Source organism: Neolamprologus multifasciatus, chromosome 16 (assembly GCF_963576455.1).
Source record: "Neolamprologus multifasciatus chromosome 16, fNeoMul1.2, whole genome shotgun sequence".
Lineage (NCBI taxonomy): Eukaryota > Metazoa > Chordata > Actinopteri > Cichliformes > Cichlidae > Neolamprologus > Neolamprologus multifasciatus.
The window spans coordinates 34030224-34045824 of record NC_140454.1 but is presented as its reverse complement, the minus strand read 5'-3'; the positions used below and the strand labels follow the sequence as shown (position 1 = coordinate 34045824).

The 15601-nt window shown below is 41.0% G+C and overlaps 1 protein-coding gene across 7 annotated transcripts in view; it reads right to left on the bottom strand.

Moving 5' to 3' along the window:
- lrp1bb (low density lipoprotein receptor-related protein 1Bb) overlaps window positions 1–15601 on the bottom strand; it is a 387404-nt gene that overhangs the window by 128175 nt on the left and 243628 nt on the right. For all 7 annotated transcript variants that reach the window (XM_085136443.1, XM_085136442.1, XM_085136445.1 and 4 more), the window contains 6 exons: window positions 8418–8637; window positions 7584–7773; window positions 6379–6501; window positions 5946–6089; window positions 2977–3102; window positions 2054–2167 (listed from right to left, as the gene is read on the bottom strand). In XM_085136443.1, coding sequence (XP_084992569.1) covers window positions 2054–2167; window positions 2977–3102; window positions 5946–6089; window positions 6379–6501; window positions 7584–7773; window positions 8418–8637 — 917 coding nt within the window. The remainder of the gene's footprint in view (window positions 1–2053; window positions 2168–2976; window positions 3103–5945; window positions 6090–6378; window positions 6502–7583; window positions 7774–8417; window positions 8638–15601) is intronic.

Here is a 15601-nt window from a genome sequence, read left to right as displayed (position 1 = left end):
CATTCCCATCAGACACCAGCCGTGTTTTTGACTCGGAGATACGATCCTGGATGCCTGAAGCTTTATTGACTTGAGTATAAAACACAGGCCTATATTTGAAATGATTTGTTGACTGGAATACTTTTAGGCGCTGCAGAGGAGACAGATAATATTTCTGTCCTACAGGATGCTTTCCTCAAACATGTCAGGTTTCAGCGACGGCACATGCCTGGCTGGAATTTAACATTCGTTAAAAATGAAGACGAGACATACATAAATAATGAAGGTTTCGAGTAAACAGTGAGTGTTGTTAAAAATAAAACACCGGCATCCATAAATAATGTCGGCGAACAGAGCAGCGAGCGAACCGAGCGCCCAGTAGAAGACGGTGTGTGACAACTACTAAACTACTGACAAACAAAATCCAAATTAGTATCAATCTCTAAGGCGGCCACCACTGAGCTTCAGGTGTTCCTAAACCCACAGTAGCTCCACTGAAGCTAAGTGAGCTGCCAGAGCTGCACAGAGCAGCGCCTGCAGAGAAGTAATGCCTGAGGAAGCTCAGACAGCAGTACGGGAGAGAATATGTTTTGCTGCACAGCTTGATTATGATTGAATGAAGCCGAGCATGAACTTTAATTACTGCTTACACCCCGGCTGTTTGTGACTGCATATTGAAGCGGCTTAGGACACACAAAGGGAGGCTGAGACGATACAGCACGCTGCAGCATTTGGCAAACATCGATCACTGTTAAAGGCTGATTTCATACAAATAGTGATTAAAGCGAGTCTTTAAACCTTCTTTTAAACGTATGCTTCCAATTCAGCATCGCTGATGAAAACGTATGAAATTTGTAGCTGCAGACATTCTTTCCCCTGCTTCAATAAAAGGTTAAATACATCTTCAAAGAGCTCGAAGCGCTCGGGTCATAATGGCATGCCATGTATTTTTATTATGCTGTCTAGGATTAGCCCAGAACACAGAGTACAACTTTCCCTAAGTGAAGCTGACAGATTGTATAATACCACTGAGACATGACTACAGAACAGTGAGCTACTGTACCCAGCACCACCCACCGAAGCTGCTGCCATTTGTGAGGACATGTCTAGGTCTTGGTCCAGAGCACACAGCATCAATAAATGAATGCCAAGTCTCTCTGTCCACTGAATGAAGCAGCGCCTTTCTAAAACGTCACAAAAATGCTCAAGAATTTTGCAGTTGGAAAATGTCTTCTGAGCTTCTTCTACCTTCATGTTTTCAAACTGCATTAAAACTGTCCAGCAGATCAAAATCACATTCTCTCTACTCTCCTTAACTCTCCTGGACATTAAGCTGCTACTTTTGGGAAGCAGCCACACTAAAGGGATCGAACGAGGGACCACCGACCGGCCGGAGCCACTGACGAAAACAAAATCCTTTACCTCAGCAGGCAGCTGGCTGACATTGTTCACCTGTGCTTCCTGCTGTCCACCCTGCATCAGTCTTCCTTTGTCTTTGAACCTCCAGCAGCTCCACAGGCAGCAGTACACACATCCACACTGCACTAGCCGTGCAGGTATAGCAGCAGGGACGCTGCATAGGTCTGTTAGCTTTGGTTTGATTTGTTTCACATAAATCTCTTTCATACCTGTCACATTAGCTGAGCTGTTTTGTTGTAAAAAGAAAACCACATTTTATTGATTTATTATATTTTTAAAAGTACTTATGTTTTGTTATTTCCCCTATGGTGTGCTATTAAAGAGTAATGTGAAAACAGCAGAACTTGTATCATATTATGAAGTGAGAACAGCTTAGCACATATTTTTGGCTCCAAGTGGGAACTGCATCGTATACATTTGACATTTGTAAAGAGATTTTTGAAATTTCAGCATATTAAATTTACAGCCCTGAAAGGGTTAAAACATCTCACTAATATTAAATGTGAGAAGTAACAGAAAATGACCCCGAATGATTTTACTTGCGTTTAATGAAATCATTATGTTGCTGTTAATCAAACAGAGCCAAGACAAACGTACTCGGTCACACGCAGAGTGACGTTTGAGTGACGTCTGGCGAAAAGCACGCGTGACTCACCGCATGATATTTCATCAGACTTATCCCCACAGTCGTCCTCCCGATCACAGCTCCAACTGCGAGGTATACATCGTCCGTTCTGGCAGGAGAACTGGTCTGCCTGACAGGGCTGGGCTGAGGAAGAAGAAAGAGACCACTTAATTCAATCGCACCTGCATAAGTCAGTGTAGCGGGTGCACAACAACTCTAATGGTCACTAGATCACCCAAATGTCAATGTAAGGCCGGCGCAAACCCTTTATCACTCAATCGCGCGACGGGCGTGGAAAACGCGCTGTTGCTGATGGGCTGTCAGTTACGTGCTGGTGGTCACACTCGTGACAGCAGCTGATGTGTTGCTGATGTGGGATTCGCGTGTCAATTCACCGACGGGGGAACATTCGTCATCTTCTGGCTAATGCTCATCGATCGATCCTCTGAGGATAAAAAGCTCCGGAGAAGTACGACTAATGCGATATGCTGTAAGTGTCCTCGTAGATGCTCCAAGTCTTTGATACTAGAACGCCCTTAAACAATGAGATTGATCGCTCCTTCACAGCCTCAAAATATTACAGTGACGGCTGCCTTGACAGCACTTGACACCAGTGTTCAAGTCTTAGAGAATAAAGCACATCTGAAGTGAGAACATTTTTATCAAAAGACGTCAGAGACAAATGTTTCCTGGCCTACTGTGCAGATGAGAAGCTGCGCGAAGTTTACATAGCTGAACAGGCCTCTGTACAAGCACCTGTAACCACGCTACGTTTTCCTGAAATCACCGTTTTCACATCAGCGTTTATTCATAGAATTAATCATATTTGATAAAATGTGAAACGACTGAAAATGAGCCAGCGAGCACAGACGAGCAGCGCTGACAGGTGGCACACGACTGACATCCAAAACTCCACAAATCTAAACCCGACGTGAAAGCAGTCCCGTGCGTACCTGAGCAGGTGTTGTTGGACTCGTCCTCGCTGTTGCCACAGTCGTTTGTCCCATCGCAGAGCCATCGTTTGGGGATGCAGCGATTGTTGCTGCATTTGAACTGATTGAGGGGACAAGTGTGGTTGTCTGCAAAGAGTTCACCGCACAAAAAGTAGATCAGTCAATGAAATCAAATGAACGAACACAAGAATGAAGAAGTATATCTGACAAACACTGCATGTTAGTGTTGTAATGTGGCAGAATCTAAACTGCAGAGAGCACAAACTCAACAACTGTCACGAAGTCACTCAGCGCTGACGTGACCTGCCTTCGGAGCAGTCTGGGTTCAAAAGGTGCTGAACTGTCGACCTGCGATGTTTTATTGTGTTATTTGGTCTTTAATAAGGCTGGAGGGGAGGGAACGGCAAAAGCCAAGGTCATAATTATCTGACGCACGCCAACCAAACCTGAGACCGTGCTGTGCCAGTCAAAAATATGCATGATTGTCATTTTGTCAGGTAGCGTGTGCTTCACAAGCTGTTTTCTCACATTTGATCAATGTGAGAAAACTTTAAAGTAAGAAAAACCTCATCAGCACTGCAGCTTTCTTTGTAGCTTTGGTTTCATATGGTTTCATATTCTTTTCATATTATTTAAGCTGACAAAGTATAAATATTAAGTCAAGTCCAGCTGTCAAACAGCAGAGCAGCGGAGCTACACTAACAGACACGGCTGGCCAAAACACTTGAATTCAGTGAAGGAACGAGCAGATTGTAATCGGCTTTATGTTAGAACATAATAGATCTGGCTGCCATCTTTATGACCGGCTTGCACAGTCACAGAGTCTCAGTTTCAATATTATTTAATATCGGACCTCTTTCCTGTGTTTATACAGTATATCTGCAGCTTTTCACTGAGACTTAATTAAAGTCACAATGTAACTAATTTCACACTGATACAACAACAAGCTGCACTAAAAACCATAAAAGGAGTAATAATGTTTCAGAGTGTGAGGAATCTCATTTATGTTTCTCCTTGCTGGTTCGTCCTTTAATTGAGAGTAATGGAGTCTCTATTAGAGATGGCACAATACCACTTTTTTATGTCCGATACCGATATCATAAATTTGGATATCTGCCGATACCGATATGAATCCGATATAGTGTGTTTTTTAATCAATAAAACGTTTTTTTAATATCTTGCTGCATTTTGTATAAGTTTATACTCAAGTTTAAATAAATAACTAAAGCTATTCTGTTATACCTGTATGTAAAAAATACACTGCGCCCAAAATATTTCATAGTTCAGCAACACTGATCAATCTAATAAACGTAAACCTGCTCCATCCTCCCTATTCTGGTATTTTAAAGAGTACTTAGCAGAAATATCAAGCAACCTAACTAATAGGGTTGTAAACTCCCAGCAAAAAAAAAAATAGGGAACCACCCCCCACCCTCCAGCTCATGATGCTTAATCGATGTAATCAAATTTAATTTGATGCAGGGGGGAAATGCACAGAAATAAATTATTTTTCAAGAATAATTAAATTCAACATCTTTCTTCAACAGAACTGCAGACTGCACAGATGGTATCTTCCCAAAGGAAAAAGTACTATAGCTTACTAGGGTATATTAGACTTAACAGTTACTATATACAGTAATGGACTTCTATATATTTTACATCAGATTAAAACTTTGGGTGTAAGATTCAGATAATTATTTATTAAAAGCTCGACATTTTAAATGAGAATAAGAAAGAAAAGTATGTCTTTGTGCCCCCTTTTCCCTGTTCATGCCCTATCGGCCCCCCTGGCTAAACTTTGCTAGATCCGCCCCTGCACAGTTACCAGCCGTCAGCTACGTAGAAAAAGATCCTGGTGTAGAAATAATATTAATTAAATTCTAACAACAGATTATCAAGCTGAATAGTGCTGCTGTTGTTCAGCCGCTGGTTTCCTCTTTTTGGTGAGAAGTGGGCCAAAAACTAAGAAGAGAGACGGACTCGCGACAGAAAAGCCGATCAGCTGATCATTGATCTGTTTCACGATTGAAGTAGCAGCAGGAGAGAGAGAGAGAGAGAGAGAGAGAGAGAGAGAGAGAGGCAGTCGCTCCATATATCTATTGTTAAGCTTAAGGTGGGAATGCTTTACAAACATTCAGAGATGAACTTACACACTTGCTTTACTTCTCTCTGGGAAAACTTCCTCTGAGATGAAATGCTGGTTTGCTAGCAAGGCTATCACGTGACGCATACTGCTGCAACGTGCTACGGTCATGAGCCAAGTTACGCCGTGTAGCAAGCTTTGTGAGGTGCTTTTTTGATATTTAATGGATCGGATTACATTTTTTATTTCTCGCCGATATCCGATCCAGTAATTTGGGTCAGTATCGGACCGATACCGATACGTAATATCGGATCGGTCCATCTCTAGTCTCTATATCATCTTTAGTGGTCTCAAGTGTATTTGTGCTTGGTTTTGGTTTTAGTGCCTGATTTTTGTTTTATTTGAGGCGACTTTATCATGAAAAAGAGAAAAAATCAGTGCTAATATTTAACATTAACTTTGATAATTCGAACTCATTAAGCCTCACCGCTCATTAATCATACTAAAGAAATGAGAGTGTTTCTCTGCATGCTGTAACTCTACCCAGTGCAAAGTTCATGATTAACACAGAGTGGAGGTGTTGGGCTGGTCTGTATTTAAGATGTGCTGCTGCCATCTGAAACATAATAATAATAATAAAAAGTATAAAATCCATGTTTAACCATCTAACATCGAGTTTACACGACTGATTTGTAGAAGGAAGCACGCAGAAAGTGGAGGAGGTTTTCAGTGACATTTAAGAACACAGCAGCTGACAGCCAGAGGGAATTAGCCCTGAAAAGCTTAGGCTTTGCTTGCTCGGCCGCATCACTGTGTCTGTTCAGACAGTGCATTTTTCATGCTAGCGTGCAGTGTGTTGCCTGCAGGCTAATTCCGAGATCCTCACAGCAGCTCTGGATCTCCTCGTCACTCCCATCCAGACAGTCATCATCTCCGTCACACTTCCACAAGGCCCGAATGCACCGCTGATTACGGCACTGGAACTCATCACTTTTGCATCGCTGTGGCTCTAAACTACTGCTGGAAGCTTCTGAGAGAGACACAAGTGAGAAAACATCATTTTAACCCTGGACCGTCTAAGAAATACGTGTTAAGGGGAAAATATTGGCATATAAAACGAATAACTAGCATGCACAATGTGTTAATGTTTCATAACCTCATGTGTACAAGCGTGGGAACCCACTGGGATCCTCCCTCAGCTGTATTTACTTGTTTATTTGCAGATTTGAAAAGAAGCCTGTCCCACAGGACGCGGCAGGATTACACTACACTGGGACAACCTGATCTTAGGGCTCGTCTGATTCATTACGTCCTCCTACCTGCACAGGTGACATTGTTCTTCTCCAGAACCTGGTTGTCAGCGCAGGCACACACTCTCCCTCCTGGGATGGCGAGGCAGAGGGTAGTACAGCCCCCATAATTCACACTACATGCGTTGTCACCTGGAGAAACAGAACCCAAACAACACGGTGTCTTGCTCATTTAAAGCGACATTTTCTAAGCTGACTTTAAGCTCCGTATTATCCTGGTTTTCCCCTTTTTTTCCCATCTGTGAAATAAAGATCAGAGTTTCTGGAAACCCTTTAAATGCAGCGAAATAAATCATTTCATTTGTACAAAAGCTTTTCCCCCACATAGTAGACATGCCAGCTGTATGCCGCGAGATCTATAAGCATACGTCAGGTGAATTATTGGGAACGGTGTGGGTGAAAGACATTTGACATTTTTATCATTCTCTGAAGAATAATTTGTCTTTCAGGACAAAGCTGACATTCTCCAATCGAAAAAAGTCACATATCAAGTTAAGGCATGAGACACCTTTGTCACTTTCATTTAACACAGAACCCAAAGGCAGTGCCTGAGCCAATGAGATAAAGCTTTGGGTTTTGTAAGAGCCAATCAGTAATACTCAGAGTACCGGACAGCCAATTAATCTATTCAGTGGCATGAACAAAAGAGAAACGTCTCTGCATGGCGTGAACGAGGCTGTGCATATAGCAGCCAGCCACTTTAATGTCCAAGTGTGAGTTTTTAGAGTACAGTGACTTTTAACTGCAATGGCCTCTGCAGTCAGAGCAACACAACAGCCGGTCAACATTGACCTGGTGTGAAGCAAAAAGCAAGACGTCCAGCGAAGCTCTCTGCTGACATGCTCCATGCCTCTGCTATCTCTGCTTTTCAGCATGCTAACAGCGGGAATCCATCATCATTTGTTACAGAAGAGAGCAGAGACATCCAAACCTTGGTCATCTTATTTAACTTCATAAAGTGGAGCCCAAAGTGATTTGAAAGCTACTGTCACTGCTGATCAATGTGCCGGTTTATACCGTGAAATTTGAGAGCAATAGGCATATACGTAACTTTCTGGTGTATATATCTTAGAAAGTGCTCTCCATTAAGGAAAGTGCTATAGGAGCTATAAATGTCTGAATTTACAGGAGGGGGGAGGTTCTATTTCCAGTGCAAAACAGCCACTTTCTGTGTCAGGGTGGGATGACGACTAAATGAAGAGAAAGCAGCCAACCTTGCTGACTCTGCGCATTGAAGACACGCAGGCCGAACAGCGGCGGCCTCTCGCTCCGCAACAGAGTGATATCGCCGTTGGTCAAGTCCAGCTGGAACACCGAAGCGTTCATGTACTCGGTCCAAAAGATGAAATTGCGGTAATGAGAGATTCCGAACGGATGGTTTAGTTCTTTCCCGCTGTACACCACCTGCAACATGAAGCAAACAGTCAGTAGGGTCACGAGGTCAGAGCTACAGAGACACCGTCAGAGGAATCGGCATCTCAAACGGGCGTTTAGCTGTTTGAATACAGGCTTAAAGATTATTTGATGGCAGTATATGATGAATGTGATTCAATTTCACTGCACAAATTTATTCACACAGAAACGTCTGCTTATAATAATGTTTGCTAGAATCTTGGCATTGATTAAATAGCATTTGCAAATAATTAATTAGCGTGATATGCCAGTAGAGTCGATGAGCGGATGGGGATGAAAGGATGCTTGTTGTGGGAAGAGGAGCAGGTTTCAGTCGTCGCACTGCTGCAAACATAGACACTCTAACCCTGAAATGCAAGAAGCGTGTGCAGAAAACAGCCTTACAACTGACCAGAGGAGACAGATGCTTTTATCCACAGTCGATCAAACGTTAACTTGGCAACAATGTAGCCTCTAAATTAATCGACTGCCTTCCAAATTCTATTATTCTAAAAAATGAGAATGAGCTGGTCTACAACCGATTCCAATCGTGAACTTAAATCGTGATTTAAAGTCCACCTTCTGGCCCTCTGTTAAACCTCAGAAGTGGTCTAACTCGGTTTAATAACCACCTGAGAAGAAAGCCTGTAACATACCATTCTTCCTGTCCCATTTAGGTGAATCTTCTCGATGTGGTCGTAGTAGGCGTCGCACCAGTACATCGTGCTGCTGCTGTGGTCCAGCGTCAGCCCGTTGGGCCACAGCATGTTGGAGGTGACGAATATACGGCGGTTGGATCCGTCCATCCAGGCCTTTTCTATCCGCCCTATGCTGTCGTTGACCTCATCTTCCTCCCAGTCTGTCCAGTACATCCAGCTACCACACACAGAATTGAACACATATTATCAGTGCCAGCACCGAGATAAAGCAAACACTGTCACGGCATCGGTGGCATCTGTAGATCACAACTTGCTGTCGCTGACACTGATCACACCTCATATTCAAACTAAGCAGTTCATTTCAGCCGTCTGCTCCCCATTCATCTTTACCCTTACTTTCTGACACGCTGATGTTAAATGGCTTTGCTCGCTGCTCCCTCTACAAGCAGCCTCCTGCTTTGATTACTTATCAATCAGAAGATGTGACAGCATCTGCAAGCTTCTCTCAAAATGATCTATTTCTTGTCAGTGTCTTCGGAGGTTTGCTCCGAGTGCTCATGGGGAGGCTCTGGCACTGAATCTTTCTCATGCAGTTTGATTCATGCAGGGAACATTATAGGGAACACAAACTGTACTGACAAATACATTACAAAAGTATTTATCCCCTTCCTGTTTTTATTGATTTTCTTTTTGTTATTCGTCACACTTGCATATTTGAGATCAAACAAATCTTAATCTAACACAAAGATAACCTGAGTAAACACAAAGTTTAAATCGTGATTTCATTTATTAAGGGAAATAAAGCTTTAAACCTGGCTCTCAGTGAAAACGTCATTGCTAAGCTGAGTTTTCTTGCCACACCCAGCCCTGATTACTACTATTTTCCGCACAATAAGGCGCTCTTAAAATGCTTTAATTTTCTCAAAAATTGACAGTGCACCTTATTTATGAATTCCGGTTGTGCTTACTGACCCCGAACCGATTTTATGTGCTACACGGCGCTGTCAAAAATCTGTCAAAAATGTTTTAGTGCAACTTTGGTAAGCTACGAAGCCACCGCTTGATGGATTGTCGGAGCAACATAGACTTGACAAAGGCATTTGACACTATAGATCATGATATATTAATAAGAAAACTGGAACGTTATGGTGTCAGAGGGGTAGTTTTAGATTGGGTCCGGAGTTATTTAAGTGACAGAAAGCAGTTTGTGAAATTAAATGGTGGTTGCTCCTTATGTATGGACATTGCTTGTGGTGTACCCCAAGGGTCAGTTTTGGGTCCAAAATTCTTCAACTTGTACATTAACAACATCTGTAAAGTGTCCAAAGTATTAAAAATGGTTCTCTTTGCTGACGATACAAACAGCTTCTGCTCTGGTGATGATCTGCAGAATTTATTGGAGGATATGACTAATGAAATAAGTAAAGTGAAGTTCTGGCTTGATAAAAATAAATTATCATTAAATTTGAATAAATCTAAACTTGTGTTATTTGGAAATAGTAGTTTAAATACAAATGCAAAGATTCAAATAAATGGTGTTGATATTGAAAGAGTCAGTGAAAATAAATTTCTGGGAGTAATAATAGATGAAAAACTTAACTGGAGAGCTCACGTAAGATATATTCAATCCAAAGTATCACGTAGCATTGCAACACTAAACAAGGCAAAACAGGTATTCGACAGAACATCACTTCATATTCTCTACTGTTCACTGGTTTCACCATACTTCAGCTATTGTGCAGAGGTCTGGGGCAATAACTATAAAACCACATTACATTCACTTTTTACTCTTCAAAAAAAAAGCAACTCGAATCATCCATAATGCAGGTTATAGGGAACATACAAACTCACTATTTTTGCAGTCTGAAATATTGAAAATTGACAATCTAGTGAAATTCCAAACAGCACAAATTCTATTCAAAGCAAAAAATAAAGAACTGCCAGGAAATATTCAGAGTATGTTTTTTTTGAAAGAAGGAAGTTATAATTTAAGGGGTTTTTGTAACTTCAAAACAATGAAGGTACGTACTACAAGAAAAGGCTTTTGTGTTTCTGTTCATGGAGTGAAACTGTGGAACAGTCTGAATATGGAATTAAAGCAACGTCCAAACATAAAACTGTTCAAAAAGAGTTATAAAAATATGATCTTCTCGAACTATAAAGAAAAGGAAAATTAAAATTAAATTAAGTGAATGTCTCTATTTAAAAAAAACAAAAACAAAAAAACAACTCATGATGTGATATTATAGGATATAGTATATCAGAAATCTGTTCACTGTTTTTATTACAAATTATATCAGTAAGGAAGCTGACTAAATATTAACTGATAATTTATGGCAAAGGGGTGGGATTAAATAAGTTTAAATAAGTGTTTACTTCTTCCCACTCCCTTTCAACATGTAAATTAATAATATTTTTTGTATGTAATTTGTACAGTATTTTTTTTCTTTCTTATTTTCTTTTCTAAATGTACTTGTATATTGTTCACATGTTGAAATAAATTACCAATCAATCAATCATTACGGCTACTGTAGTCAGGAGCCTCACAAGGAATCTGGGTCCTAAACTCTGCTTCAGGTCCCAAAGTCAAACGAACACAGCAGCATCACTGAGAGTTAAAAACTGTCAAAATTCTTTCATCTGTAATAAAATGATCAGTGTTGCTGCTTTACCAGGTGTAATAATTAAGTTTAACATCCAGGCATCCATGAAAACAGCATTTATTACATTTAACAGAGTTAGAAGTTAGCAGGAAGTTAGCTCGCTAGCTTGATATAGCATGATACCTAAACATGATATAGCATGTTCTGACTGAGAGATTTCTTAAAAAATTCAAACGTACAGCTCTGCTGTCACTTCCAACATAAATGAAGACAGAAAACTAAACAGCAGTGACGTTTGTAGGGTTACTGAAGTTGGGCTAGCTGGTATATGATGATGTGCTATGTGATCGCTAGCTACACAGCTATGTTAGCATAAACACAGTGAAGCTGGAGGATGAACGCTAACTTTTTTCCACTCGATAAAAGTTAACGTGAGGGTTCCTGATGGTTAGAGACAAATGCAATCGCATGGCAGGATGCTGTAAACGGACCAAACTTCAGTCAGGAGAACAACTGAGATAATCCATCCACAATACGAGGTTAGTCATTAATATACTGCAACAACATGGGAATAGAGCAGCTGCCAGAGAATTCAACATTAATCAATCAATGGTACAGAAATGGAGGAAGCAAGAAGAATGAGCTGAGTAAAGTTTGACTTATCTGACTGTTTTGTTTTGCTTAATGCACCTTATAATCCGGTGCACCTTATGCAAAAAAAAAGAAAAATACGGCACTACTTTTATGTAGATGTCTTCTTAGAGTTTATGAAGACATTTCAATAACATTTTTGGTTGCCTTCTTTTTTAAGATCTACCACGAGCTGGATGACTGAGAACTTAGACACATGGAAAATAAAACCTTTGTGATAAAGTGAAGTATGGCAAAGAATCTCAAAAAGCAGCCACAGTCTAAAGAAACAGCTGAGAAACAAAGTCAGTGACATCATCATTAAAAACATGCAAGCATGCAAAAACCTAAGAAATCAGGAAGGCCTCCGCCAGGTCAGAAATCTGAAGTTTTCCCCGATGAAGACTAAATGGATACAAACTAGATTCTCCATATTTTAAAAGCAGATAATCAGACACGTGTTTGGACTTCAGTTGTCGGAGCTTAAGAAACATTTCAGGCTTCTCAAGCTAAGCTTTACTAGACGTCAAAGTCAGACGGTCCATATTTTCAACCAAAGTGCTTCAGTGTAGCTTCTGTATGTCGAGAAAACAGCTCCCGGAGGACCAGTGGTATGTGAAACACGATTGGGTCAATAATTCGACAGGTCTTTTCTCCAGTAACCGTGCCCGAGAGATTTTCTCTTTGAGGATTCCTGGCTGAGCCACGTGGCCCCTTGTTTCTCATCAATGATAGAGAGCTTGGCAAAGAGATGATGAAACAGAATCAGAGATGGGGCTGAATGAAGACTCCCACTGTCTCAAAGTCATCTTTACGACCTCATGAATTATTCACAGCACCCCGGCTCCCCACTCAACATGCAGACACACATATGGCTACATGCACACAGGCAAACACGGCATGAAATCAGACATCGTGGCATTTTCACCGTTATAGTAGAAGACGGTTCACAGCTGACTCAAACACAGACCTGAATTGTCCACGTTTCATATTTTCATTTAAATCTGCAAGTTATCCAGAAGCAAACATGACAAAAACTAGAATTTTAGTTTCTAGTAATCTGTACTGTTTGCTAAAAAATGTATAGACCGTGCCACGTTATTACATAAGCCTCTAAACTGTAAACAGGTGATAAACTAAAGCAGAAAAAGCTAAAGCACCCACCCCTGCAGTGAGCACCTTCCTAAGCCCTGTTATGCTATGTGTGTGTGTGGGGGGGGGGGGGCTTTTCAATTCAGATGATAAGGACAGCTCCTCTCCTCTGGCATGAGGGGTCACTGGATAGCTTTATGAATATAAAAATGATGTGACTCATATGCCATGGCCTTCACAGTTTCTAGATCTCAGCCCAGTTGAATGCCCAGCCTTCATCGCTACCATGAAAACAGCAAAGTAGGGAATCTCTTTTTAGCACTGCTGCTCCGGTTAATGCCCAGGAGGACCGGATCCTCACGAGACACCTTCATGATGGTTTTGTCCATAAATGTGTCGTCCATCTGTTTGCACACTCATGCAGTCGCTAAGGAGCTGACCAAGTGAGATTAGTAACATATTTTTTGCCATGTGTGTGCTTCATGAATAAATGTATTCAGTTTCTAGGTATGACACTATTAGTGTTAATCGTGTCAACACAGACTAGAAGCAGCAAACTGAGGAAAAAATAAGGCATCGAGGATGCAAAAGATCAGGAGATGTGTTGGAGAATTGCTTCCATTTCACCTTAAGAGACTCTTCCAGCAGAGCAGATAGAGATCAAAGGGCTGTCAGCTTCAGGCTGAACGCTTCCTCAGAAGCCCAAAACTAGCTCTTCTAATCATTTGTGCTGTCAGTGGGAGGGTTGGAGTAAAAGTTATTAATCCTTATACAAAAAAAGTGACACGGTTATTTGCCACCCCCAACTCTGCTGCTGTGGCACATCTGTCAGCGCTGAAACTCTCAGCGCTATCCTGATTAGCCTTAAAGTTTAAGGCTATGTTCTCATATCAGCTGTTTAACGTTTTGTTCTTTACACGTAACGCAAACATGATTTTTTTTTAATCCCTCAGATGAACGTCAGTTTCCTTCCTGCAGCACCGCGACGTGACTTGTATAGTAACGCTGGAATCAGCTTCATTGTTGGAATCGAGAATAAGACAGAGAGCTAGAAATGAAGGAAAACTGTTTACTGGTAACTGTTTTTAACAAAGGGGGAAAATAAAACTAAACTAGGAATGAGTAAGTTTTGTTTTTGCTTTGGTGCGTGTCCCTATAACAGCGAAACAGCTGTGTATAGCAAAATGTTTGGAACAGTCCCCTGAGGCTTGGAAACTAATCTCTGACTGCAATGGATTTGGGGAGTGTTAATACGATTTAAGCCTTAAAGTATTAATCCCTAAGAACCTTAAGACACTCAATGAATTTGGGTTTTGCAGCATCAACTCTATATGATAATTACCAATCAGCCAGCAAAGTTCAACTTATAGGAATGTGCACAGAAATGCTTATAAGATTGTCCCTGAGAACTCCACAGAATTAGCTATTAAATGGTTTAATTGTGGCTAATGAGCTGCTTGGTGTCGTTCTTGGAACAAGATGAGTTAAAGGCTGCACAAGGGGCTTTCAGAAAAACAGATGTTCTGTCAGTTTAATCGTGCTGATGAAAATTATTCATATGTTATCATCAATCACAGGAGATGTCTGCTAAAGCAAACTATTTCCAACATTTCTGCAAAGTAATAGTTTAAGAAACGTTGGGAATTTATGCTAGTGCGAGAAAGTAGCATCTCACATCGTGCCGTGTGTCAGCATATGTGCTGCCATATATGGGCTGATGTAAAAACATGAGCAAAAGAAATTAGAGATGGTTTAATAAGAGCAGCTATATCTCTCTGCTTTATTGGTTTATATAATGTCACCAGTTTCTGCAGCACATACACTGTAGCATTGCAGCTATGCACACAGTGGTGCCTTCACAGTAAGCTGCTAATGAGCTTGTAAAATGCTTGGTTTTCCTTTTCATACAGTTCAAACATACAGTATATACAGTAACGTAGATATAAAATGAGTATACTGATACTGATAGCATCAGACTCAAATATCCATCGGACGGGCCTCACAAGGAACGTAGATGTCATTTAAATCAGGTTATTGCACATTACTTAATATCCCTCAGCCTCTTACAAACACCTTGATAACAATCCCGACATTTTTCTCACTGAAGTATTGTTTTCCCACAATTTAGGGGCCTACATGAAATATTACTTTGGGCAAAGGCAAAACTCTCCACAGTATCCTGCCAATTCTTCAAAACGATTTAATTAATCAAAAACAAACAACAACAAATTTGAGGACACCAATATTCACATTTAGGACATAGAAGACAGATGGTTTGAAAGAGGAGTGAAGGAAGCATCTATGTCCACTGAGAATGGCCATCTTTGAACAGAGGGGCGGGGCTTATTACATCAACTGTCTGCCATCTATAATCTAGTTCTGAGAACCTTCCCAGACGCCACCTGACCTCAGGAAATCACATGATAGGGTGGGGGCATGTTTCACAGTGGGTTCTCCTGAAACCTTGGCTGATTTTCACACCTTGGCTCATGTGATTAGGTAGAGGATCAAAAGGGGTTCATGACCCCCTTGGGGGGGGACACTCCCCTAGGACTTAAATCTGGGACTCTGCACCATTTGACCTTAGAACTGAAGAAGCTTCTCGGATGAGAGATGAAATATCTTCAAGCAACTTAAAGAAGTCCAGACACTTTTCTTTCCAAGCGCCTTAGACTACGATGACCTGGATGACTGAGAACCTTCACTGACATACAACAAATAAAACAAGGCGCGTACATTCATTCATTATTTGAATTTTACCAACCAGTTCTAAAATCTGATGGCTATTTAAATTCTGCACAACACACTAGCGAGGCAATAAAAAGCGTAACATTTTTACCTCTGAAGTTGTTTAAA